The 25579-nt window shown below is 41.9% G+C and overlaps 3 protein-coding genes across 3 annotated transcripts; all 3 read left to right on the forward strand.

The window, feature by feature from the left end:
- Positions 1-1512: 1512 nt before the first annotated feature.
- LOC139461320 (uncharacterized) lies at positions 1513-7642 on the forward strand. Its single transcript, XM_071242941.1, has 5 exons — positions 1513-1640; positions 2891-3626; positions 4738-4956; positions 5897-6034; positions 6735-7642. Exons 2-5 carry the CDS (start codon positions 2894-2896, stop codon positions 7034-7036), a joined length of 1392 nt encoding a protein of 463 aa, XP_071099042.1. The 5' UTR covers positions 1513-1640; positions 2891-2893; the 3' UTR covers positions 7037-7642.
- Positions 7643-10556: 2914 nt separating this feature from the next.
- On the forward strand, positions 10557-18066 carry LOC139461330 (uncharacterized). Its single transcript, XM_071242951.1, has 4 exons — positions 10557-10662; positions 13765-13899; positions 14895-15047; positions 17987-18066. The coding sequence occupies exons 1-4, from the start codon at positions 10593-10595 to the stop codon at positions 18007-18009; spliced, it is 381 nt and encodes a 126-aa protein (XP_071099052.1). The 5' UTR covers positions 10557-10592; the 3' UTR covers positions 18010-18066.
- Positions 18067-20004: 1938 nt separating this feature from the next.
- On the forward strand, positions 20005-25298 carry LOC139461342 (uncharacterized). The gene is made up of 4 exons (XM_071242960.1): positions 20005-20085; positions 21414-21521; positions 24906-25061; positions 25261-25298. The coding sequence occupies exons 1-4, from the start codon at positions 20007-20009 to the stop codon at positions 25296-25298; spliced, it is 381 nt and encodes a 126-aa protein (XP_071099061.1). The 5' UTR covers positions 20005-20006.
- Positions 25299-25579: the final 281 nt, after the last annotated feature.

The raw sequence follows: 25579 nt of genomic DNA on the forward strand, positions 1-25579 counted from the left end.
CCAAATGGCAAAAACACCGATACTGAAATCTATTATGTAATTACGTTGTGTGACTTCCATGGATATAGTCAATCGACTACCATCTCAATTATTTCCTGCTTCTTCGCATCATATGACTTTGTACTTGCAACCATCTGGAGGAGCTGACGGGGTTCATCTGGAGGAGCTGACGGGGTTCATCTGGAGGAGCTGACGGGGTTCACCTGGAGGAGCTGACGGGGTTCATCTGGAGGAGCTGACGGGGTTCATCTGGAGGAGCTGACAGGGTTCATCTGGAGGAGCTGACAGGGTTCATCTGGAGGAGCTGACAGGTTCATCTGGAGGAGCTGACAGGGTTCATCTGGAGGAGCTGACAGGGTTAATCTTGAGAAGCTGGCGGGGTTTATCTGGAGGAGCTGGCGGGGTTCATCTGGAGGAGCTGACGGGGTTCACCTGGAGGAGTTGACGGGGTTCATCTGGAGGAGCTGACAGGGTTCATCTGGAGAAGCTGACAGGGTTCATCTGGAGAAGCTGACAGGGTTCATCTGGAGGGGCTGACAGGGTTCATCTGGAGGAGCTGACGGGGTTCATCTGGAGGACCTGACAGGGTTCATCTGGAGGAGCTTACGGGGTTCATCTGGAGAAGCTGGCGGGGTTTATCTGGAGGAGCTGGCCGGGTTCATCTGGAGGAGCTGACAGGGTTCATCTGGAGGAGCTGACAGGGTTCATCTGGAGGAGCTGACGGGGTTCATCTGGAGGAGCTGACAGGGTTCATCTGGAGGAGCTGACAGGTTCATCTGGAGGAGCTGACAGGGTTCATCTGGAGGAGCTGACGGGGTTCATCTGGAGATGCTGACGGGGTTCATCTGGAGGAGCTGACCGGGTTTATCTGGAGGAGCTGACGGGGTTCATCTGGAGGAGCTGACAGGGTTCATCTGGAGGAGCTGACAGGGTTCATCTGGATGAGCTGACGGACTTCTTCTGGAGGAACTGACAGGTTCACCTGGAGGAGCTGACAGGGTTCATCTGGAGGAGCTGACAGGATTCTTACCAACTCTTCATCAGGTATCAGTGGTATATAAGGCATTTAGCAGAATGAGATCAATGTCATAAGTAGATATTTAAAAAAAAAACTTGGACATTCTTGATATTTAAATACATGCTTACCAGGTCATGCTTACCAGGTGTGTAGTTTTGTAAGTGAAACTCTGCTTCAGCACGATTGCATTCCTATTGAAAAGAATAATAGACCATCAAAGATCAGACTACTATTCTATATTAAGATCTATTCAACATGGCTATATCTATTACCTACAACTTATTCGCGTTAATACTGTCGTATGAAGAGTACCGAGAAAGACACTCACGCCTATCAACACGCCACAAAGAGATACACCCCTGTATTAGTCAGTGACTTGAAACAACCAGAAAGTGACATGCCCCGTTATACCGCGTCCGCGTTAAAGACAGATATCCGTTATGCTTGGCCTAGCCTATTACTTGGTGACATTGACCTCCACAGCGACAGATTAAACATGGCCGCATAGCCCTTGCTGTATGACAACCACAAACCCGCTATACCGCAGTCTGTACGAAAGGATTATGGATTATGGAATGTCTGCTTGACAACGATCTAGATTCAGCTCCAACACTCTAACAAGGTAGGTTGTTTCACATATCATCTTTCTGCACAAGGTCTCACATTATACATCATACACTACGCGTCCCACCAATAAGCGAACTGATCAAATCTGTTCCTATCGGGTGACGAAGCAGATTTCTACTGAAAAGCGCGAAGCTACAAACCTTGCGCTCCGAGAGTTACAAACTGTATTGACGTTTTTCTCGTCATCCGCAATGATTTGGTTGGTTGAGTGTCATTGCATGGATCGGTGCTCACACTATCAACCACTAGTTTGCCTGTTCAAAATATCCTTGTATAGCAGATATCCTTCTCACGATATTGGCTGCATAAAAGGGGAGGGTGAGCCGTGCTTATGATGCGAAACCTGTGACAGAGTGAGTGAGTGAGTGAGTGAGTGAGTGAGTTGGGTTTAACGCCGCTTTTAACAGTATTACATTTTTTTTCGCGGCGTGTCAGCTTAATGTGGGAGTAAAGCCCGAAGTGATGCAGGTCTCAGACGTTTACCACTTCGGTGAAACCCACGAGCACGGGTATGGTGCTGACAAACCTAGAAACATAATCGGGGCGAATCGGGATACGAACCCACAATCATAGGTTTCTGGCGTGTCCGAAGGGATGCAACTCTTCACAGCGAATCGCGGCGCCTTAGGCGACTGGGCCACCCGTGCCCCCACCTGTGACAGAAATATCTGCTCTCTGAAGGAGGAAATCCACTCAGTGTCGGTGAGAAACTCGAATGGGAATAACGTGTCATGTAATGGTATTTCACTTGACATTACCATACACCATAGATGTTTTCACCGGTGCTTCAATCACGCGTGTAGGTTATATGGAATTAATGGACAACTATAATATAACTGCAAGAAGTCCCTTCAACCTAAATCTATTATCACACATCGTAAATATAAACTCTGAGTGTGTGAGTGAGTGAACGAATGTGGTTTTACGCCGCATTTAGCAATATTTCAGCAATATCACGGCAGGGGACACCTGAAATGGGCTTCACACATTGTACCCATATCAGGAATCGAACCCGGGTCTTTGGCGTGACGAGCGAACGCTTTAACCATTGGGCTACCCGACCGCCCCTATAAAAGCCAGAGAATAACTATAATATATGGTCCCGATTAGCTGCCGAAACAGATCCCAGTGGGCTTAAAAGGCAAAATAGTGGTTAAAATTATATGACTGGACCATTGTAAATCAGTGATGACACCAGGTGTTCTAGAAATGGACTCATATACAGTAAACTGTTCATTATTCTAGGAAATGGCCGCGAGTATCAACACCTTAGCCGTGGGTGTGAAGGACAAGTCTACCCTGGCAAAAGAAATGTATAGCAGTGGAAACCTGAAGGGTGCTTTGGAACAGTTTAAGCTTGCTTTAAGGGATTCCAAACGTCTTATAAGAAGGAAGAGGGAAAGTGTCGTTCTTTGTAAACTAAACCTTGCTTCAGCGCAGATCGGTAGTGGGGTTGAAACCGAAAAGACAGAGGGAAGAAACACTCTGGAGCGGTTACTTGAAGAGAACAAAGAGGACAACAGCTTGTTAGCATGTATTAACTTCAATCTAGCCCTCACATCGGCGGACAACTCGAGCAAGGAGACGTATCTGAAGACATGTCTGGAGAAGCTGGAGCATGTTGATGACAAGGATGACAAGATTGAAGGGGAGACTCGGCTTCTGAAGCAGAAGGTTCTTGAGGAAAGGCTTCGTCTAACAGATGTTATTGAGAAAGAGGAAAGGGGTAAAGGAAATGTGTCGGAGGATAAACAAGAACATGATGACAAGAAACAGGAGTATATGAAACAATTAGTGGACGTATATAAAGGTATACTAGAGGGGGCGGAGACAGAGGAGGCTGAGACTGTCATCTGCAGCAAATGTGTGTCCTGTTTGCTTTCACTGGCCAATATGACAGTAGCTCAAAATAAACATACTGCTCGAATATACACTGACGATTGCCTAAGTATTTTAGACAAAGATTGGTCGCGTGTCCAAGGTAAGATGATCCTTCTTTTGACCATTCATCCATGTTGCTTGTTGTAGACATGGACAAACATATCTCTTGTCAAGACGTAAAGTAACAGAAAGGTACCTATGTAACAGTAGTCACACATCCTTGGACGCTTGTCGCGGTCGCAGATTTGCATGTCCGGCATTCAGGGACAGTCTGCCGTTGTACAAAACAACCCTTGCGCTACGACTATCGTAAACCTATATTGAGGTATGGGAATAACGATCAGCTTAGCGATAACATTGCTTAGTACAACGGCACCCAGGTGGTTAATCTACGGTATATATGGGAGGGGGGGGGGGGGGGGGGGGGGGGGGCATTGAAAAGTGGTATACTTCCCAGGTTCTTCTGTGAAATATATTTAAAAAACATGATAGTATGCATTGATGACATATGAAAACTTCTTTGTTAAGGGCATTCATTCAAGACCTTAGTGAAGCTTTCAATTATTACATCATAACTTTTTTCAATATATTTTCAGTTAAAAGTTAAGCAACATCGTGATATGAATTGTTTGATACACATTTCTTCTGTTATCCTTAAATTGTCTACTTTGCCATCACGATATGGTATAACTATATACAATACATAGGTTAGACATACCCGTCCAATAGTTTAACCTGTACGAGAATCAAATGTTATATTTGAGATAACACTTTCTTCAAAGTACAAATTCTCTTATTTGAGTCTCATTCGGGACTCGAACCCATTCAGCCACCGAGGCTTCCACTAAAATGAAGTCCGACAACTGTTAGTCTAGACCACGTACTTTGAGTACCCCTCTGACAAGTGTAAATTGGCACAGCTCCCATGGCCGAAAGCTATGAATACATAATGCCATTTTAAAAGTGGTCAAATGTAACAAATTTTATATTTGGGATAACACATTCTTAGTAAAGAACAGATTCTCGTACTTGTTTGGGTTGAGTCCCGAACATTTGTTACATTTGACCATTTTCTAAATGGCATCGTGTATTCATGTACGAGAATCCATTTCACATTGGTATCCTGGAGCAGAGTTTGCTAATGGTAATGATATGGAGTTTGTAGCTTTAGTATATATATTGATATACTGATTTCGTTGATTTCATCACAGTCAACACGTGCAATGATTTGGCCGTACTCTTCACTGAGGTTGGAGAATACCGGAAAGCAAAGCTATGTTTCCGAAGGACACAGCAATGTCAAAACATCAAGGAACTCAGCGATCAAGAGGTTAAAAGTCACATGTTTCAAAACCTAGGAGCAGTGTGTGTTTTGGAACAAAACTATAAAGAGGCTACACAATACTTCAAAGATGCTTTGGATGTGTTAGGTAAGCATACCCGGACGTGTTGAAAGAGATATAGTGTGTGTGTGAGTTAATATTTAACGTCACATCGGCAGTATTTCAGCCATATCGTGACGAGAAATAGTTATAGATTTGGAAGCCATTAATCCATGCACCGCTTCTATCTTATCCATCTAAGTTGCACCTGTTCGAAACCCAGCTCTGCCCGATATGAACTGTGCCCGTATGTCAGCCACATGTCAGTACCCCTAGGTTTCACCCAAGTGGTGAACCTTTAGAAACTGCGCCAGTTTGTGCTTCCAAATGTAAAGAAAAGAGGCGAGCAGGAAATGGCGGGTGTGCGTGTGACCTCGTTTAGGTGTCGCGACGGTAACCCGTTCGCGACAAGATCAATAAATATTTGAACCTACGGCCCTCATGTAATATCCCTCATATGTCACAGCAAATACTTAATCTTAGCTATGAGATCATGGCATACCGGGATATGAATACCCTTAAAACATATCAGTACATTGTTACAACGTCTTCTTCAAGAGACCGCCTCATTGGTCTAATGGTAGAGCGTCCGCCCGGAGAGCGAAAGGTCCGGGGTTCGATCCCCAGCCGCGTCATACCAAAAGACGTTAAAAGATGGTACTTGTTGTTACCCTGTCTGGCGCTCGACATTAAGGGGCTAAAACAAGGACTGGTCGGTTCGGAGTCAGTATACTGTGTCTGAGTGGGGTATTCATGTTAAACTGCGGCATGATATCTCAGTGTGCTAGCACTATAAATCGGCATCAGCCCGGACTAGTACAAGGAGCCACACACACATAGAAGTGCAATAATCTTGGACTCGACGTTAAACCCCATTTCACCTCACCTCACCTTCTTCAAGATCTGTGTTATTTATCAGTTTGACGCCAGATGACGCTTTGCTGGTATATTACAGTGTGTAAATGAATGCATGTTTGTTTCTCTTCAGATGGAAAAGCGAGCGAGCGGCGAGCTCATCTGTACCTCAACATGGGTTTTGCCTGGAGTCAGATGGGAAAGGACTGGATCTGGAAAACCTACGAGGCCTATGTCAACGCTGCTAAGTACTCCGGCTCCGAGGCTTTGGGTAAGGATTGGGAACTCCTCATTGTTAAATAATAGATATATTTTCTTGTAGAATGCTTTTGTCAAGTCACACTCTATGCATGTGACTGCCACCACGTCGTCTCTCGTTGGAAGCCCTGCAGGGAAATATTTACACGAGGGCCAAAGTCGGAGAATGCCCTGAGGTTACCGTGCTTGTCGGCCCAACTCATTACTATTGTGATGAGATGTAGCTAGGTGCGTCATTGTTGACGAAACCTTGAACTAGTGTAGTTCCTCATCAGGATTCCCCATTTTTAGAGAAATGAATAGATTACATACAAAACATGCGTTTCACCCCCAGGCTTCTTTGGGGATTCCCGATAGGAATATTTTCTCAGAGACATGTGCTGGTCGTTCGAGGCGTCCACATGGATCTGGAGGTTAGGCTTGGTGACTTGGCGTGTCATCGTACCCCGACGGCGTAGATCGTTTCACGCAATATCAGTCACTGAATTGTCTGGTCCAAACTCGATTTATTTTGTGGCAAACAAACAAATCATCGTCATGGCAATGTTAAAGATTCCGCATCAGTATGTGTTATCTTCCATACATTGTATGATATAAGATAGTTAACTCAACCCCTCATGTAAATTCTCACTGCTGTGTTTAATTGTACGATAAACAACTCCCACTCGTCGTTTATTTCTTAATTAAGCGTGTGTGAATTTCCTGTCCAACAGATGCCGAGAAAGACCTGAGGGTAGAGGCACTGCAAGGTCTGGTACTGGCTGGAATGGCTATCCTCGACTATCGGGATGGTCTGGGAGACTTCTGTGTCAATGTCGTCCTGAAACAAAACGACATGGATGCTGACGCAGCTGAAACATGGCGAAACTTAGATGTAACTGGTTTCAAGAAAAGAATGAAAGACGAAATTAAAGACATGTATATGACTTGTATTGACAATGTCAACGATGCTGTCTTAAACAAGCACTCTGCAGCAGAGGGTTCAAAGGACATTGTATATATCACAAAGGACTGATCGGTGACATTCAGGTACTTCTGTAGTTCATTGTCATATTGGCCGATGTGGAACGATCGTTGTCTGAATGAGCAAACGCTAATAACCCTTCAGCCGTGACATGTCTGTCAAGAATCACTTAGCTGCAATTTCTGTGAGAGGCTAAATCCCCATTGTTAACCCCCATTATATTATACATTGGCTCTCTGCCATCCTGAACGAGGTGTGTAACTATGACACTTATTACTTAATGATTAATTACTGTTATTTATATTATGACATATATAACCTTAATGTATTATCCCCTTGGCTGTATCGGTAATCGCACCCATAAGTCCCATGTCAGGAACACGTCATTGTCTCTTCGTCTGTCCATTGTCGTCCATTGCTATATATCTGTGTACATCTTTACTGTTTGTCTGGTATCTATATATCTGTGTACATCTTTACTGTTAGTCAGTCTGGTATGCCGAGTGCTGGTGTACCGGCGAACGTGAGCACGATGTGCCGCTCGGAGGAAACGCCCGGGGGTTGAGCTGGAACTCGCTCCCCTCACGTATGTCTGAGCTCATTGTTGTGCTGTGTTATCAGAGCAGGTTTTACGCGCTTTGTGAATTTGTTGTTTATCGTTTATCTGTTGTGTATTAAACGTTCCAGAACAGTGATACCGATGTTGTCCTTGATTCCCCCAAGAGCTAATCCCCCGTCAACATACACGTGGACAATATTTTATACTATTCGATGTTGTAATGGCAAAGCGTATTGATACGCTAGATGGTGAAAGTAAAGACTCTATGAACATCAAATTTAGAAATGAGGTAGCAGACGTCTGTGCCTTGAATTGTGTTGATTCTAAATTTTTCTTCCATCATTTTGAGCATGTAACTTTCACACCCAATACAATCTGTTTGGTCAATTTCACCTCCCCGCCACTCTTGATTATAATTTTCACTAACCTTTTACAAGATCTGGTCGGTGTTACTCATGTACTTTGGTCGTTTATTGCTAATTCTGTTCAATGTTTAAATGGCAAAAGGAGTTGGTAGCGGGTGAAACCGGATTCTCCTGGATACTGATGACATGGTCGATTCCCTTTACACCAAATGTACACAGAATTATGTTTTTCACATTCACCTTCTGAATTATGTTTATTTTATTCTTTTCTTCTATGGTATTGGACACGTACCTTTCATACCAGATATTCGAGGAAGCATGTGATGGCAGAAGTTATTTATTTTCTTTTGGTCTTTCCTTTGTTTGGATTGACCAAAATGTTGGGGATTAATTAACATTTGTTTCTACCTTCAAACAAAGACTCGTTGATATTTTCGTTCAAGACTGGTCGGAAAGTATTAGGTCCTCTCACTTTCTTTCACATTATGCTTTCATTTAATCTGTGTTGGAACCTGAGAAATGTTTAACATTAAATGATAAATGACTTTTACGAGAAATGTGTAAGTTTAGAACCTATTAATATTGTTTAAAATACAAGATATTAGGAAGAACAAAGACACAAACTGTTCACATATTATTTGTATATATCATAAATCTGGCTCCTTTAAAGAATTCTATGTTCTCTTTGGCTGCGATGCCTTTGCTTCCCAAAGAAATATATGTTCGCCACATTTAGAAAATACATACGTTAATCACCAAGTAATTTACAAATGATGTAAATACTATTACGTCAGTAGCCATCTTTATCAAACACATTTTCTGTAAGATTTCTTAGAGTTGTTATATCAGCAAATGTCCTGTCAATCACCTGACTACCAACTTTATTCTGTTCACTGAATTGTACTCTGGGCCCAAGGCCGAAATACTGAATACACACGTCTGTCCGTCTGTATGCGAGGACGCCCTGATCAGGATGCCACACACCCACCACAAGTTGTGGATATCAATGGCCACTAACCTAGAATTCACATCATTTGCTTTATTGTCAAACTGTTCCTATAAATGAGAAGTATGGAGGAGACAAGAACTGGAAAGTCCATGTACATAAACTAAGATCAGACAATACAATGTTATAAAACCCCTGAAATACCAGTCGGTAATTTATCTGCCTGAACTTTTTTTAAAAAGGGTCTCTCTTTATGCAACATTTAGTTATTATTACATTCGGTAAATTTGAGTCTATTTGAGTCTATATGAATAATACAGACAGACAGACAGACAGACAGACAAATTTATTCCGTACTTCAGGCCACCGGCCCATAATACAATGGAAATATACTGTATATATATCTGCATGCTGAGTAGATTTGATAATGATTTACCGTTCAACACTGTGTTTCCGTTCGATGTTCATGACTTGGGTACCCGTGCTCGTGGGTTTCACCGAATTGGTAAACGTCTGAGACCTGCATTACTTCGGGCTTTCCTCCCACATTAAGCTGACCCGCCGTGATATAACTGGAATACTGTTAAAAGCGGCGTTAAACCAAACTCACTCACTCACTCACTCATGACTTGGGAGAGAAATTTACCGGTACCGGACATGCTTAGCCTTTTCGTGAACACCTGGTGTCATCACTGAAAGTCAGTGATCCATTCATATCATTTTCACCGCTATTTTGCATTCAACGCCCAATTGAATCTGTTTCGTTGGATAATCGAGACTGGTTATTCGCTGGTGTTGACGTTTTATATTACGGTTGATGGAAGCGGTATCCTGTACTGGTATAATCCTCGATCACCAAATTAATTAGTTTAATTATACAATGTTTCGTCATGAAACAGTGTTCGGTGCCACACAAATGCGGTAGGGCAGGACATACTTAGCCTTTTCGTGAACACCTAGTGTCACCGCCGATTTTCCTCTTTAATCAATGTCTGTCTGTCTGTTTCTAAACTGACGCAAAGGAGTAGATCGGGGCTCATTGTAACACACTATCTGTTTCAATTAGACGTATTCAGTTCAATGTGATTTCAACATTTCTGAACAGTGAATATTGTTCCATTCAGTCACTTCCGTTCAGGGTTTTAATCCACCTCAATCACATGTACATACAGTAGTTGTGTTGGTATGCACGTAGTTCAAAGTAGGGAGACCGCCTCCGTGGTCTAGTGGTACAGCGTCCGCCAAGAGAGCGGAAGGTCCGGGGTTAGATACCCGGCCGTGTCATACCAAAATACGTTAAAAGATGCTACTTGTTGTTACCCTGTCTGGCGCTCGGCATTAAGGGGCTAATACAAGGACTGGATGGCTCGGAGTCAGTGCACTGTTTCTGAGTGGGGTATTCATGTAAAACTGCGGCATGGTATCTCTGTGAACTAGCACTATAAAATCGGCATTTGTCCTGACTAGTACAAGCAAAAAACACAACACACACACGTGCATGAACGTCGCTATGTAAGTGCAATAGTCCGCCCTACCAAAAGTAAATGGTCAATCCCAAACTATGGTTAAGGAAAATTTGGCACTTATATATTACGCTCTCATTTGTATTTTAATCTTATCTTGCAGTTAGGTTTATCCATAAATAGTACAATAACTTCCATGGTTAAAGTCACAGTGACATAACAGAGATTATGTATCTCCCAAGACCATTCTGTCCTGACTTCACACGCAGAAACAATGCTTCTCAGTCTAGGCACCCTGGTCGTAGCACAGTTCCTAGGAGGACACGCCCAAAGTTTAGCTCCTGGTAAGTATGTTTAACCATAAACTATATGTATTCTTTAAATCTTTATTTTGAATTAATGTTTATTGATACGAACATACCCGTGAAGATCCGGGGTACAATATGTCTTCAGCAACCCATGCTTGACGTAAAAGGCGACTACGCTTGTGGAAAGAGGCGACTAACGGGATCGGGTGGTCCTCGCTGACTTGGTTGATGCATGTCATCGTATCTCAATTGCGTGGATCGATGCTCATGATGTTAACCACTGGATAGTCTGGCCCAGAGTAGATTATTTACAGACCGCCGTCATATAGATGGAATATTGCTGAGTGCGGCGTTAAACTAAAAACAAACAATCAAACAAATGATACGAACATGTGAGTATTTTTTTGATAACGTTTTTGTGCTCACACTATCAATCGCTGGTTGATTTCCTTCAGGAATGTATTTGCCTTTGTCTTCAATACCCGCCACACACTCAGGTACAACACATTATTCAGAGGCCCTGAAGCCTGGGCTGAGTGTGGGATTCATTAAATAACTTAGTATTATAGTGTTGTGATCCCATGAGGGAAGCTGTATTATTGAATAAGGCAATATTGTTACAATGACAATGGATGATACTATATGTAATGTATTCCTTTTGAAATTAAAATGTCATGACATTTATGCTTATCTTATCGTCAACACGATATTTAGTGTATGTTTCACTGGCTTTATTCCGACAGGAGTCGCCTCCCTTTTCACTCCTCCCGAGATACCGGTGCGAACTGTTCATACAGGCAGCTCTTAGTAAACTTGAGGACCGCCTCCGCGGTCTTGTGGTAGAGCGGCGGAGAGCGGAAGGTCCGGGGTCATACCAAAAGACGTTAAAAAATGGTACTTGTTGTTACAATGTCTGGCGCTCGGCATAAAGGGGCTAAAATAAGGACTGGTCGGCACGGAGTCAGTATACAGTGTCTGAGTGGGGTATTCATGTTAAACTGCGGCATGGTATCTCAGTGAGCTAGCACTATAAATCGGTATAAGTCCGGACTAGTACAAGCAGCCACACACACACACACACGCACACACACACACACACACGTGCATGCACGTCGCTATATAAGTGCAATAATCCCAATTTCACCTCACTTCACCTATTAAACTTGAACTATTATCATGGACTTCATATGTATATTTTATTTATATAAATTAATACATGTAAACTTGTTGGTATTGTATTAATAAGTCCATTCTGGCACCGTTGGCCATCGTTTCAGTTCTCCAGATTTGACTATGAAATAGGATCATTATTTAATCATTTGATTCATGATGAATTGTCATTGGAACAACGCATTTGCAGTGCGGGTGAACTGCTTTGAACGAGCATTCTTCTGTGTGCATGCGTGATAAGGATTTTGTCGGTTTTATTTCACACATGTTCAGCCAGTTAAAGATTAGATAACAAAGGCTTTGAATAAGCCATTTAACTTGTAATTACCATTTTCAATTTCCATATACTTGTTCGTTGTTAAGTCTTTCGAGCAGCAAAGCCTGAGATATTCTCGAAAATAAAATACTAGCATAAGAAACATTCTTTAGATATCTATTGAGATAGCAATAAAATCCATTCTCTCAGCAGAGATTTCTTACGAAAATGTAAATGGCTTTGTCACTTTTATCAACTTAGTTTAGACTGCATATTTAATCATTACCATATACAATAATGCGACACTCTATTTTCAGCCAATCAGGAAACCGTAGTCCGTTAATGGACATGACCTACATTTTTAGGTTTATGAAAACATAAACGCAAAGGGTATTGCTTTGTTAGCCAATCAAATGCCATGGAATCACTTGAAATTATGTGCTTGGTTAACCACCAACATCCTCAAACATTTTACAAGTGTAAGTAAAGTTTAACTGAGTCATCATACCATCCTTCATATTCCCCAAAATATGTATCAAAATGTATTGAAATTATGTTATGTTCATTCTTCCCCGCCCTATGCAGAGTTGCGTACCTTGGGCACGCCAGAAACCTATGGTTGTGGGTTTGAATAACGGCTCGCCCCGATTATGTGTCTAGGTTTGTCAGCCCCATACCCGTGCTCGTGGGTTTCACCGAAGTGGTAAACGTCGGAGACCTGCATTACTTCGGGCTTTCCTCCCACATTAAGCTGACCCGCCGTGATATAACTAGAATACTGTTAAATGCGGCGTTAAACCTAATTCACTCACTTCACTCATTTAATGATGCAATGTGGTGAAACTGTTAGACCACAGGTTTGAAAAGTCAGGTAAGAAGCAACCATCTGCCAACAGCGTATTCCCCTCCGTTTCGTTGATTCCCTGACAATCTCATTTCCAATTTTTTACCACAATATATTGGATGCTTAAAAGAAAATGTTGATCAATGTATATTAAATATATCTGTTCATAATTCATATGAATTAAAATGCAGGAGCATGTGGTTGTTTGTCAAGGCTTTCAAGCAAGGACATTCTCTCATTATGATTAAGAGCCACACGACCTGTTTGAGACGAGAAATAGGATACATTGCATGAACTTATGTATACTCCAAAAATATATAGTGAGTGAGTATGGTTTTATGCGGCTTTTAGCAATGTTCCAGCAATATCACGGCGGGGAACACCAGAAATGGGCTTCACACATTGTACCAATGTCGGAATTCGAACCCGGGTCTTTGACGTGACGAGCGAACGCTTTAACCACTAGGCTACCCGACCGCCCCCTAAAAAGAAATAAGATGATTAAAAAAACAGAAACATCCTTACTTATGTATAATTAAAAAAGACATAAAATGATAGAAATATAGAAACACCCTTACTCATTTATACTCAAAAGAAATTATAAAAAAATAGAAACACCCTTACTTATGTATACTCCAAAAAGTAATAAAATGATAAATTTATAGAAACATTCTTACTCTTGATGCCATCAACCAATCAACCTTTTAAATACCATGTTTAGACATTTTGTTATAACATCTATAATATATGTACTATGTTAAACACGTTTCACGGGGGATGGCAAGGAACGTCAGTGATTTCTCTCCACCAGCCCGTCGTTTCACCTGACCAAGTTTGTTTGGCTAATGTTGCATGTTTCCCTCCCCAGGTGTGTTTGACCCAAACTGCACAGACCACCTGGACAATTGTAAGGAGTTCCAGTGGGACACGTGCATCAACGCGCTGTTTAAGCAATGGGTGTTTGACAACTGCCGCCAGCATTGCAAACTCTGCATTGGGCCTAGTACGTATATGCACTGTTATACTGCAATCTGGTTGATATGTATAACACTTAGTGATTTAAAGACATTACACAGCGTATGCTTGTTTGTCGACAGGACAAAGTAACATACACAATATAACTCACAATATATATCCACAGATATTTCTGGGAGTTCCAAACATTTTGAAATTTACAAGATAGTATTAAACCTTAAACTAACAATGATTAATGAAGCAAATATTGCACATGTGCTACTCTATTTTATTGATGTAACTCAAACGGAAGTAGTTATTATTCAATAGTGTTACAACGTGTTTCAATGTACGATGAAGCGGTAATAAAATCAGACGTATCCCAATCCAAATTGATCAGCCTTGTTCGTAGCAATTAACCAATCAGAATAAAGTGTTTGATGGTGTCATGATAGTTCTTGATAATCGATCCAGCGATAAGTGCGCCTTTGGTCAATGAGCAATGATGAAAATATTCACTCCTCAAACGTTCTTAACCATCATCCTGAATTACAGCTGAATATTTGTTTGTTTTGTTTGTTTGTCGTTTAACGCCGCACACAGCAATATTCCTGCTATAGGACGGAAGTCTGTAAATAATCCAGTATGGACCAGACCATCCAGTGATTGACATCATGAACATCGATCGACGCAATTGGGATACGATGACATGCATAAACCAAGTCAGCGAGCTTGACCACTCGATTCCGTTAGTCGTCTCTACGACAAGCATAGTCGCCTTTTATGGCAAGCATGGGTTGCTGAAGACCTATTCTACCCCGGATCTTAACGGTCCCCTTCAACAAGTGATTAAACAGAACATGTTACACCAGGGACACCATTTCCATTATAGTTTAATTGTGTTACGTCTAATCAAGTTGTTTTCACAATGTTTGAATAAATATTATGATCCCTGTTTTGACCCCTAATCATAATAATGTGTCCCAGGCGTTTTACATACAGCACATCCTGATGCTCTCAACATCTAAACAATGTGTTCCGCAGCAACCCTGGTCACGACTACACCAACTCCTCCGTGTATTGACGTAGAGAGCAACTGCCAAAGCTACCCGGACGATATGTGCTCCAAAGACCTCTACCGGGTTTGGGCGAAGGCTAACTGCAGGCAGACCTGTAGGTTCTGTGGTGTTATTCAGGGTATGTTCCCTCGCTTCTATGAGAACATTAATATGAACCATACGTTATAATGAGCTCCAAATAGAATATGTTAAGAAGCAGCTCATGGTGTCTGTTCTATACGATATATAGAAGCTCCACACAGGGTATGTTCACTCGCTTCTATGAGAACATTAATATGAACCATATGTTATAATGAGCTCCAAATAGAATATGTTAAGAAGCAGCTCACGGTGTCTGTTCTATACGATATATAGAAGCTCCACACAGGGTTTGTTCCCTCGCTTCTATGAGAACATTAATATGAACCATATGTTATAATGAGCTCCAAATAGAATATGTTAAGAAGCAGCTCACGGTGTCTGTTCTATACGATATATAGAAGCTCCACACAGGGTATGTTCACTCGCTTCTATGAGAACATTAATATGAACCATACGTTATAATGAGCACCAAATAGAATATGTTAAGAAGCAGCTCACGGTGTCTGTTCTATACGATATATAGAAGCTCCACACAGGGTATGTTCACTCGCTTCTATGAGAACATTAATATGAACCATATGTTATAATGAGCACCAAATAGATTATGTTAAGAAGCAGCTCACGGTGTCTGTCCTATACGATATATAGAAGCTCCACACAGGGTATGTTCACTCGCTTCTATGAGAACATTAATATGAACCATATGTTATAATGAGCACCAAATAGAATATGTTAAGAAGCAGCTCACGGTGTCTGTCCTATACGATATATAGAAGCTCCACACAGGGTATGTTCACTCGCTTCTATGAGAACATTAATATGAACCAATCGTTATGCACGAGCACCAAATAGAATATGTTAAGAAGCAGCTCACGGTGTCTGTCCTATACGATATATAGAAGCTCCACACAGGGTATGTTCACTCGCTTCTATGAGAACATTAATATGAACCATACGTTATAATGAGCACCAAATAGAATATGTTACGAAGCAGTTCACGGAGCCTGTTCTATACGATATATAGAAGCTCCACACAGGGTATGTTCACTCGCTTCTATGAGAACATTAATATGAACCATACGTTATAATGAGCACAAAATAGAATATGTTAAGAAGCAGCTCACGGTGTCTGTCCTATACGATATATAGAAGCTCCACACAGGGTATGTTCACTCGCTTCTATGAGAACATTAATATGAACCATACGTTATGCACGAGCACCAAATAGAATATGTTAAGAAGCAGCTCACGGTGTCTGTTCTATACGATATATAGAAGCTCCACACAGGGTATGTTCACTCGCTTCTATGAGAACATTAATATGAACCATACGTTATGCACGAGCACCAAATAGAATATGTTAAGAAGCAGCTCACGGTGTCTGTTCTATACGATATATAGAAGCTCCACACAGGGTATGTTCACTCGCTTCTATGAGAACATTAATATGAACCAATCGTTATGCACGATCACCAAATAGAATATGTTAAGAAGCAGCTCACGGTGTCTGTTCTATACGATATATAGAAGCTCCACACAGGGTTTGTTCCCTCGCTTCTATGAGATCATTAATATGAACCATACGTTATAATGAGCACAAAATAGAATATGTTAAGAAGCAGCTCACGGTGTCTGTTCTATACGATATATAGAAGCTCCACACAGGGTATGTTTCCTCGCTTCTATGAGAACATTAATATGAACCATACGTTATGCACGAGGACCAAATAGAATATGTTAAGAAGCAGCTCACGGTGTCTGTCCTATACGATATATAGAAGCTCCACACGGGGTATGTTCACTCGCTTCTATGAGAACATTAATATGAACCAATCGTTATGCACGATCACCAAATAGAATATGTTAAGAAGCAGCTCACGGTGTCTGTTCTATACAATATATAGAAGCTCCACACAGGGTATGTTCACTCGCTTCTATGAGAACATTAATATGAACCAATCGTTATGCACGAGCACCAAATAGAATATGTTAAGAAGCAGCTCACGGTGTCTGTACTATACGATATATAGAAGCTCCACACAGGGTTTGTTCCCTCGCTTCTATGAGAACATTAATATGAACCATACGTTATAATGAGCACAAAATAGAATATGTTAAGAAGCAGCTCACGGTGTCTGTTCTATACGATATATAGAAGCTCCACACAGGGTATGTTCACTCGCTTCTATGAGAACATTAATATGAACCATACGTTATGCACGAGCACCAAATAGAATATGTTAAGAAGCAGCTCACGGTGTCTGTTCTATACGATATATAGAAGCTCCACACAGGGTATGTTCACTCGCTTCTATGAGAACATTAATATGAACCATACGTTATGCACGATCACCAAATAGAATATGTTAAGAAGCAGCTCACGGTGTCTGTTCTATACGATATATAGAAGCTCCACACAGGGTATGTTCACTCGCTTCTATGAGAACATGAATATGAACCATACGTTATGCACGAGCACCAAATAGAATATGTTAAGAAGCAGCTCACGGTGTCTGTTCTATACGATATATAGAAGCTCCACACAGGGTATGTTCACTCGCTTCTATGAGAACATTAATATGAACCAATCGTTATGCACGAGCACCAAATAGAATATGTTAAGAAGCAGATCACGGTGTCTGTTCTATACGATATATAGAAGCTCCACACAGGGTATGTTCACTCGCTTCTATGAGAACATTAATATGAACCATACGTTATGCTCGAGCACCAAATAGAATATGTTCTATGTCTTGTTTATACACAGCTCAGGGGGTATGTTCACGCTATCCTGAAGCACACTGCTAGGTATGATCTACATTTTATGCAGGGGCACCACATGGGTTCTATACGATATGCACGAGCTACACACAGGGTATGTTATATACGGCACTCAATGTTCAATATGTTAATTATATTTAAATCATGAACTTGCTTTGACATAACTAACCCTACACTATATTTTGTATTTTTCAGTGCCCACACCTGCAATTGGTTAGATTATACTGACACTGTAACCACTGCTATCGACCAAAAATTAAACATCCCGCCAATGAGTTAGTGTTGTTTTTTACCTCTCACAAGGTCGTCAGGTGTGTCTATAACAAGATAGAGTGCTTTAAGAACACTTTGAAACTAGATTTGTCTTCGTTGCTACTCCACAAGCAGTCATGTCTTAGATCTTAAGAGCTCCATTTCACAAAATATCAAATGCATGTTAGAGTTGTCATGAATATCGTGAGGTTGAGAAAATATTGACCCCACACATAACGTTTTTGTTATTTTTGGCATCTACGCGCATTATGTTGTATTCAATATAAGAGTTGATCTCTAGAACAGCTAGCCTCGAGTGAGTGATCGAGTTAGTTGGGTTTGAATAGGATTTCAATATATCGAGGCAGAGTCGCTGCATGTTGTTTCGGAAATTTCGCGGTGACGCAGTTCGTAGACGTTTGCCACAAACCCACGATATGGTGCTAACAAACCAGGGATCATAATCGATCAAACGATAAGCGGATCCTGGCAGCCTTGCACATGTCCATAGACAACCTGTCCCCGAAATACCGGGTTTTTATCGACATGGTATTAAACCAATACATAGTCTAGTGTGCTTTCAATGTCACGTATATGTACTTATATTTGAACTTGTCATCAGTGTGCACTTTATGGTCCATGAGTGACTGAGTTAGTGAGCGAGTAGTGTTTCACGCAGCTTTGAACAGTATTCCAGTTATGTTACGGTGTGTCAGCTTGGTGTGGGAGCAAGACCTGAAGTGATGCAGGCCTTAGGCATTTACAATGTTGGTAAACGTCACGAGTCTGGGTATGGTGCTGACAAACCTAGAAACACAATCGGAGCGAACCGGGATTCGAACCAAAGACCATCGGTTTCTGGCTTGCTCAATGGACGCAACTCTACACAGCTGGTAGTTTCAGCAACTCACCTACGACCGTGTTTATATAGATACCTGGGATTTCAGTTTGGAATAACATGTTGCGGTGACTGCTTCAAGGCGTACAACTTTTCAGCATATTTGTTTTGTACATTTGGGCATGTTGCTGAGTACCTCCAGGGTGTGCAGAGAACAATAAGATGGCCGGTACCTTAAAATATTGGACCACACAGAACTTCATCAGAGGTTATGTGAAATGGGGTTTAATGTCGCGTCCAAGATTATTGCACTTATACAGCTACGGGCATCCACGTGTGTGTGTGTGTGTGTGGCTGCTTGATTCATAGTGCAAGCCCACTAATATGCCATGTCGCAGTTTAACATGAATACACTGTATACTGACTCCGATCCAACCAGTCCTTATTTTATCCCCTCATAATGCCGAGCGCCAGACAGGGTTACATCAAGATGCATCTTTTAACGTCTTTTGGTATGACGCGGCCGGGTATCCGGGCGGACATTCTACCACTAGACCACGGAAGCAGTGCATTTCATCAGAATGTTTATCATATCGATAATAACGTTTCAATAGACCATTAAGTACCTAGAACTCTCTTAAATTCGCGCGATTAAACAATCTCAGTTGAATCGTCCGTTATAACGCTTTTCTGGATAGACGGGTTAGCGTATAGAGGGACTCAACCCAAAACAATACGAGAATATGCACTTTACCAAGAAAGTGTTCAATGGGTTAGATCGCTGACTTTGTCTGCTGGCGATTAGGTGCCTCGCCCGGACGGGACTCAAACCCAAAAAGTACGAGAATCTGTACTTTGCCAACAATTATAACATTTGTTAAATAGGAAAATATACCACTATATTCCTGTAGTACAAATGTGGGGTGTATTTGATCCTTGACTGCTTCCACTTTTTTAACAACCACTTCTTGTTGACGGTTTCCGTTTTATCTGTAAGAAGAAACGCTTATCTGTGACCAAACCTGGTGCCATAGATAAAGTCTGGACCAGGATCGTTATCTGAGGAATCGTTATCTGAATTCAATACTGTTTCGGGTCAATCCATTCCGTGTGTACGTGTACACCATGAAGGAGATGATACTGGGACTGCTTCCCCTTCTACTGGCTGTGATCCTGGTGAATGCCATGTCTCCACCACCCCTACGTGAGTACGATCGACACCCCCCGACTGATACAAATGCTCATTCAAGAACATATGACTGCCCTTCTTTCCGACACGGTGGTATGGTATAACTGTATTGAACACAAACACAATAGTCTGTCTCACGGCCCCTAAGCCATATTATTTTCCCTTCTCCCCAACTGTAATGTTGAAGCCCTAAATGAAGTAAGTCTAGGTTCAGAATCTCCCATCTCACAGAGGCTCCTTTTCAATTTAAAGCTGTTTGTTTTTATGAAATTCTTCTCACACAATTACGTACATATTTCGGATAAGTTGGTGGGAGGGTAGTTGATACCATACCGATATTATTCAAGGAAAATGATTCTTTCTCGGTGTTCATATTGAGACCGTTATAGATTATCATTAGTTGTCTGAGATATGTCCTTGCTCAGTTAATCCTATACAACCACGAGAATATACAGCCGTGGTGGAATATTGGGAATACACTACACACTACCAGCAACCGGAGACGATGTCTTGTTGGCGCATCATTCTGCTTACAATTCAGTGAAATATCTATACAAAATGGTTCACGATCAGGTGTTTCAACTTTCTAGGCACCAGTAAAGCTTTAAAAACGTTTTTTTTAGATATGTGAAGGACATTTCCAAATTTCACCCATTAGCAATTCCCTACTTTGACATTTACCATATGAGCCCGTGTTTATTATGGTGAGCAATCGACTTGCCTTTAATGTCCCATCAGAAGGTAATACGTACTTCTGTAATGTCATTCACTGTCATGTGTAAAATTGTTTACTTGAACTTGTATACGAGTAAAGTGAGAGAAACATGAGTGGCAGTCGACACACTGGACTCGTGACCCACGGTCACATTCTTGGCCGACGCATACCAGTGTCCGAGTGATAAAGGCTCTACATACAATAAGACTTATATCTTATGTTCGATCTCATATGGTCAGTCTATGACCTTGTTACGACCGTTACTTCCCTAACTATACTTAGGTTAAGTACCTGGCATAAGTAACATTATCATGATGATGTGTTCATGAATCACTATGATATAGCGATGATACCAGGTGTTGGCGAAGTGGCACCCGTCACAAACACATGCAAAGGCATGTCAATTGTTCACCTGAAAAAAAAACTTTTGAGAAATCGTATGACGGTCTTTGAAATCTTTGTATAAATAGCATGCTACCTCAAAAGTTGTGAACTGTAGATACCGAAGGATGGATCTGCTGGAATAATGATCGACATAAATCATTTTGCGATGGCAGACAAACAACGGGTATGTTTTAATCATTTGAACCTAGGTTTTCTGTGTCTATATGATTGCTATGTGTTACAGCTTGCACAGATTTCCTGCCTAACTGCGACTCCTACGCGGACTCCGCCTGTAAAGGGACCTACGAGTCGTGGGCAAGAGTGAAATGCGCGCGCAGATGTGGCTACTGTGGTTTGTATCTTGCAGTGACATACATCACGATGTGTTTTACTGCTTTATTGGATGATATGAAATAAATCAATGAAATATTATTATAATAATGAAAGTGCAATATGAGTGATAGGTTAATCCCTGTACTCAATTATTTTTCAATTCAAGGGAGAAGTTAAACACTATTTGTGAACTAATAATGCATGAAATGTTAATGCTTCTGTTATGTGGTGACATTAGATGAAAAAAATGTACTTGAACTGTAACGATGAAGACTCTTCGTCGGAATTATGCATTTATGAAATGTGAGTGAGAGAGTGAGTTGGGTTTAACGCCGCTTTTAACAGTATTCCAGTTATATCACGGCGTGTCAGCTTAATGTGGGAGGAAAGCTCGAAGTGATGCAGGTCTCAGACGTTTACCACTTCGGTGAAACCCACGAGCACCGGTATCGGGCTGACAAACCTAGACACATAATCGGGGCGAACCGGGATTCGAACCCACAATCATAGGTTTCTGGCGTGCCCAAGGGACGCAACTCTGCACAGCGAATCGCGGCGCCTTAGACGACTGGGCCACCCCGTGCCCCCTATGCATTATGAAATGTGAGTGAGAGAGTGAGTTGGTTTAACGCCGATCTGAGCAATATTATAGGTATACCACGGTGTGGCAGCTTGATGGAGACACCCACGAGCACGCGTATCGTGCTGGCAGTCCTTGAAACAAAATCAGTAGTAGTAGTAGTGGTAGTAGTAGTAGTAGTAGTAGTAGTAGTAGTAGTAGTAGTAGTATGTTTAGTAGTAGTAGTAGTAGTAGTAGTATGTTTGTTTGTTGGTTGGTTGGTTAACGCGGCACTCAGAAATGTTCCAGCTATATGACGGCGGTCTGTCAATAATCGAGTCTGGGCCAGACAATCCACTGATTGACATCATCAGCATCGATCCACGCAAGTTGGATACGATGAAATGCATCAACCAAGTCAGCAAGCCTGACCACCCGATCCCGTTAGTCGCCATTTACGACAAGCATAGTCGCCTTTTAGAGCAGGTAGTAGTAGTAGTAGTAGTAGTAGTAGTAGTAGTAGTAGTAGTAGTAGTAGTAGTAGTAGTAGTAGTAGAAGTGTCATTTATTCACACACAACTCAGGGGCTTTAGTTGGAATTGCTACAAATTAGTCACTATGATCGGGTATTATGAATTAATTCGCTCTGAATTACCAGGATATAAATGACAGCTAACCTTTCTAAAGATACATCTATAAAATTATATGTTTTGACACAAGTAACTGTATTGTATTACTACATATGTAGGGGCGGTCGGGTAGCCTAGTGGTTAAAGCGTTCGCTCGTCACGCCGAAGACACGGGTTCGATTCCCCACATGGGTACAATGTGTGAAGCCCATTTCTGGAGTCCCCCGCCATGATATGCTGGAATATTGCAGAGCGGCGTAAAACCATACTTACTCATTCACTCACTTCTATATATGTTACTCATACTGTCAGTCACTGGTTAACAAGGATAATCATCCTTGATTTGCCTTCCATTCTGTTATGATAAAACCCGGACCAGTCCGCCACCCATGCTTCTTTCCGGAACTGACGCCTGTCTTTCACTCGAATCGAAACGCTTTTTGTCAGAAATGATCTTCTGGAAAGAAGTTTTCATGAGTATTGAGACAGGAACAGAAAAGTCCCAGTTCCCAGTTGTATTTGAGACGTTTCAATGCGAGCCAAGTAGGCCTCCTGGTAAATTATACTGCTTTTTTCAATAAAGAAAGAATGGACGGAAATTTGAAACCTCCTGTCATTCGAATGAGACTCAAAATGAAGCTAAGGTGTTGAATTGGCCCAAGGAATTTATCATAATAGAATGGATATATACACATGCCTAAAAGTTAAGCGCCACCATATTCATAGTCTCTTGATTTCACGTGTGGGAATCAGAAATACGAAATATGATGATGTATGACTGAATTAGGCTTCCATAGTTTCATGAACCCAAATTTGTCCAGATACCACAAGGAAAGTGTGCTTTACGTGTTGCTGCAGTTCCCCTACCCTATAAATAGTGAAATTCAAGTTTCAGACGCGTGGTTGCATTTTGCTCCTGTGTGAGATTCCCCTTCCAATAGAGGTTGAAAATCAGCCATGGTGAGGAGAAAGTTAACGAACGCTGAAAGATGGAAAGTGATAGAGATGAAAAATGCTGGCATGTCATGCAGGGCCATTGCAAGTCAAATGGGTCGTAAACACAGTGTTATCACTCGTTTGATTGTCAAACATGGTCAAACCAATGATGTCAATGACAGGCATAGGTTTGGTAGGCCAAGAAAGACCTCTAACAGAGACGTCTTTTCAGGATAGTCACACGAAATCCATTTGCCACTTCAACAGATTTAAGACTGCAGTGGATTCCCCATCAGAGACTCTCGACGATGAACCGTAAGGCGTCGCCTCAGAGCGGCTGGTTATATCGCCAGAAGACAAGTAAACGTCCTCAACTGACTGAAAGGCACATGCGGAATCGTCTGATATGGTGTCGTGCCCGTAGACGATGGAACTTGGCCAACTGGAGAAGGATCCATTGGTCTGACGAGTGTCGAATGCTGCTTATGAACTGTTGATGGTCGAATACGTGTTTGGAGGCAACGTAACACTCGTTTTGCACCAAGGATCATCCAGAAGACCTTAGCATGTGGCGAGGGTCTGTCATGATATGGGGTTGTGTTTCCTTCGGCTGCAAACTTCCGCTGGTGACAGTTCGTCGAAACCTGAATGGCCAACAATACCAAGATACCGTTCTTCGTCCAGTGGTAGTCCCTCATTTTGACAACCATCCTCTTCAGACAAGACCTGTTTACATGGACGACAATGCTAGATCACACAGATCTCGGTTCAAAATCTCGCTGGACTTGAAGCCGCACTTCATGACGAATTGATCCGTTTGCCTCAGAGAAGCATTCAACGACCTGTAATGAGTATGAGGCGCAGGGTTGAAGCTGTGGTCAATGTCCGTGGATCATACACACGTTACTGACGTTTCTGTCTTGCAATAGACTCTGCACTCCCTAGGGTGTCTATGTGACACCTGATATGGTCTGCTGATATCATGACAGTTACATGACAAAAAAAAGTTTTTCAATGTTCTCTATTCCTTCAATTTCTGGTATTCGGTAAATTTCTTTCTGTTCGTATTCTTTTGGAACACAAGATAAACTTGCTTTGGGACAAATTTTGCATCACATAAGGTTTACATATACGGCCTATAACAATCGTACATCTCGTTATAATAGTCATCATTAATTGCCAAAAGTAACAGCTCACAAATATGGTGGGTGGCGCTTATCTTTTGTGCATGTGTATATAACCACACCTGACTTAAGACAGAATGTTATACCGCTGCTAGGTTCCCCACCGCCCGCCTCCCCGCCTCCTCTGTGTAAAGACCATCTGGACAACTGTAACCAGTTCCAGGCTGACACGTGCACCAACAGCTTCTACCGGAAATGGGCGGAGGATAACTGCCGGAAGTCGTGTGGGTTCTGTGGGAGCACCACGCCTGGTAATGCGCTGATTAGTCGAACTCAGTAATAACTCTCATTCTCACTATTGAAAGGAAAGTTAACACAACATCAGTATGTTAAACGAATGCTTACTCTATGTTTGCCTCTAATACGGGTCAACAGTTATTCTATGCGCACACAAAAATCAAAATATCGCTAGTTAACAGTTAATGCAACTGGCAAGACTTCATGTTGCAGGTGTGCCCACCCCTCCGATGCCCACAAGACATTTTTAGGATGAAAACAGTCGTCTACCTTCTACATTGTTGATTGTCTTCACAATAAATGTCTTGCCAACATGGTGGTATTATGGTACTTTTTTAGTGAACTCTTTTCCTCATTCAGACCGTCTCTGTTGTCTAGTGGTAGAGCGTCCGCCCGGAGAGCGGAAGGTCGGGGTTCGATCCCCAGCCGCGTCATACCAAAAGACGTTAAAAGATGGTATTTGTTGTTATCCCGTCTGGCGCTCGGCATTAAGGGGCTAAAACAAGGACTGGTCAGCTCGGAGTCAGTATAC

The sequence above is a fragment of the Haliotis cracherodii genome, unplaced genomic scaffold (genome assembly GCF_022045235.1).
Source record: "Haliotis cracherodii isolate W230 unplaced genomic scaffold, xgHalCrac1.p SCAF_1, whole genome shotgun sequence".
Taxonomy (NCBI): Eukaryota; Metazoa; Mollusca; class Gastropoda; order Lepetellida; family Haliotidae; genus Haliotis; species Haliotis cracherodii.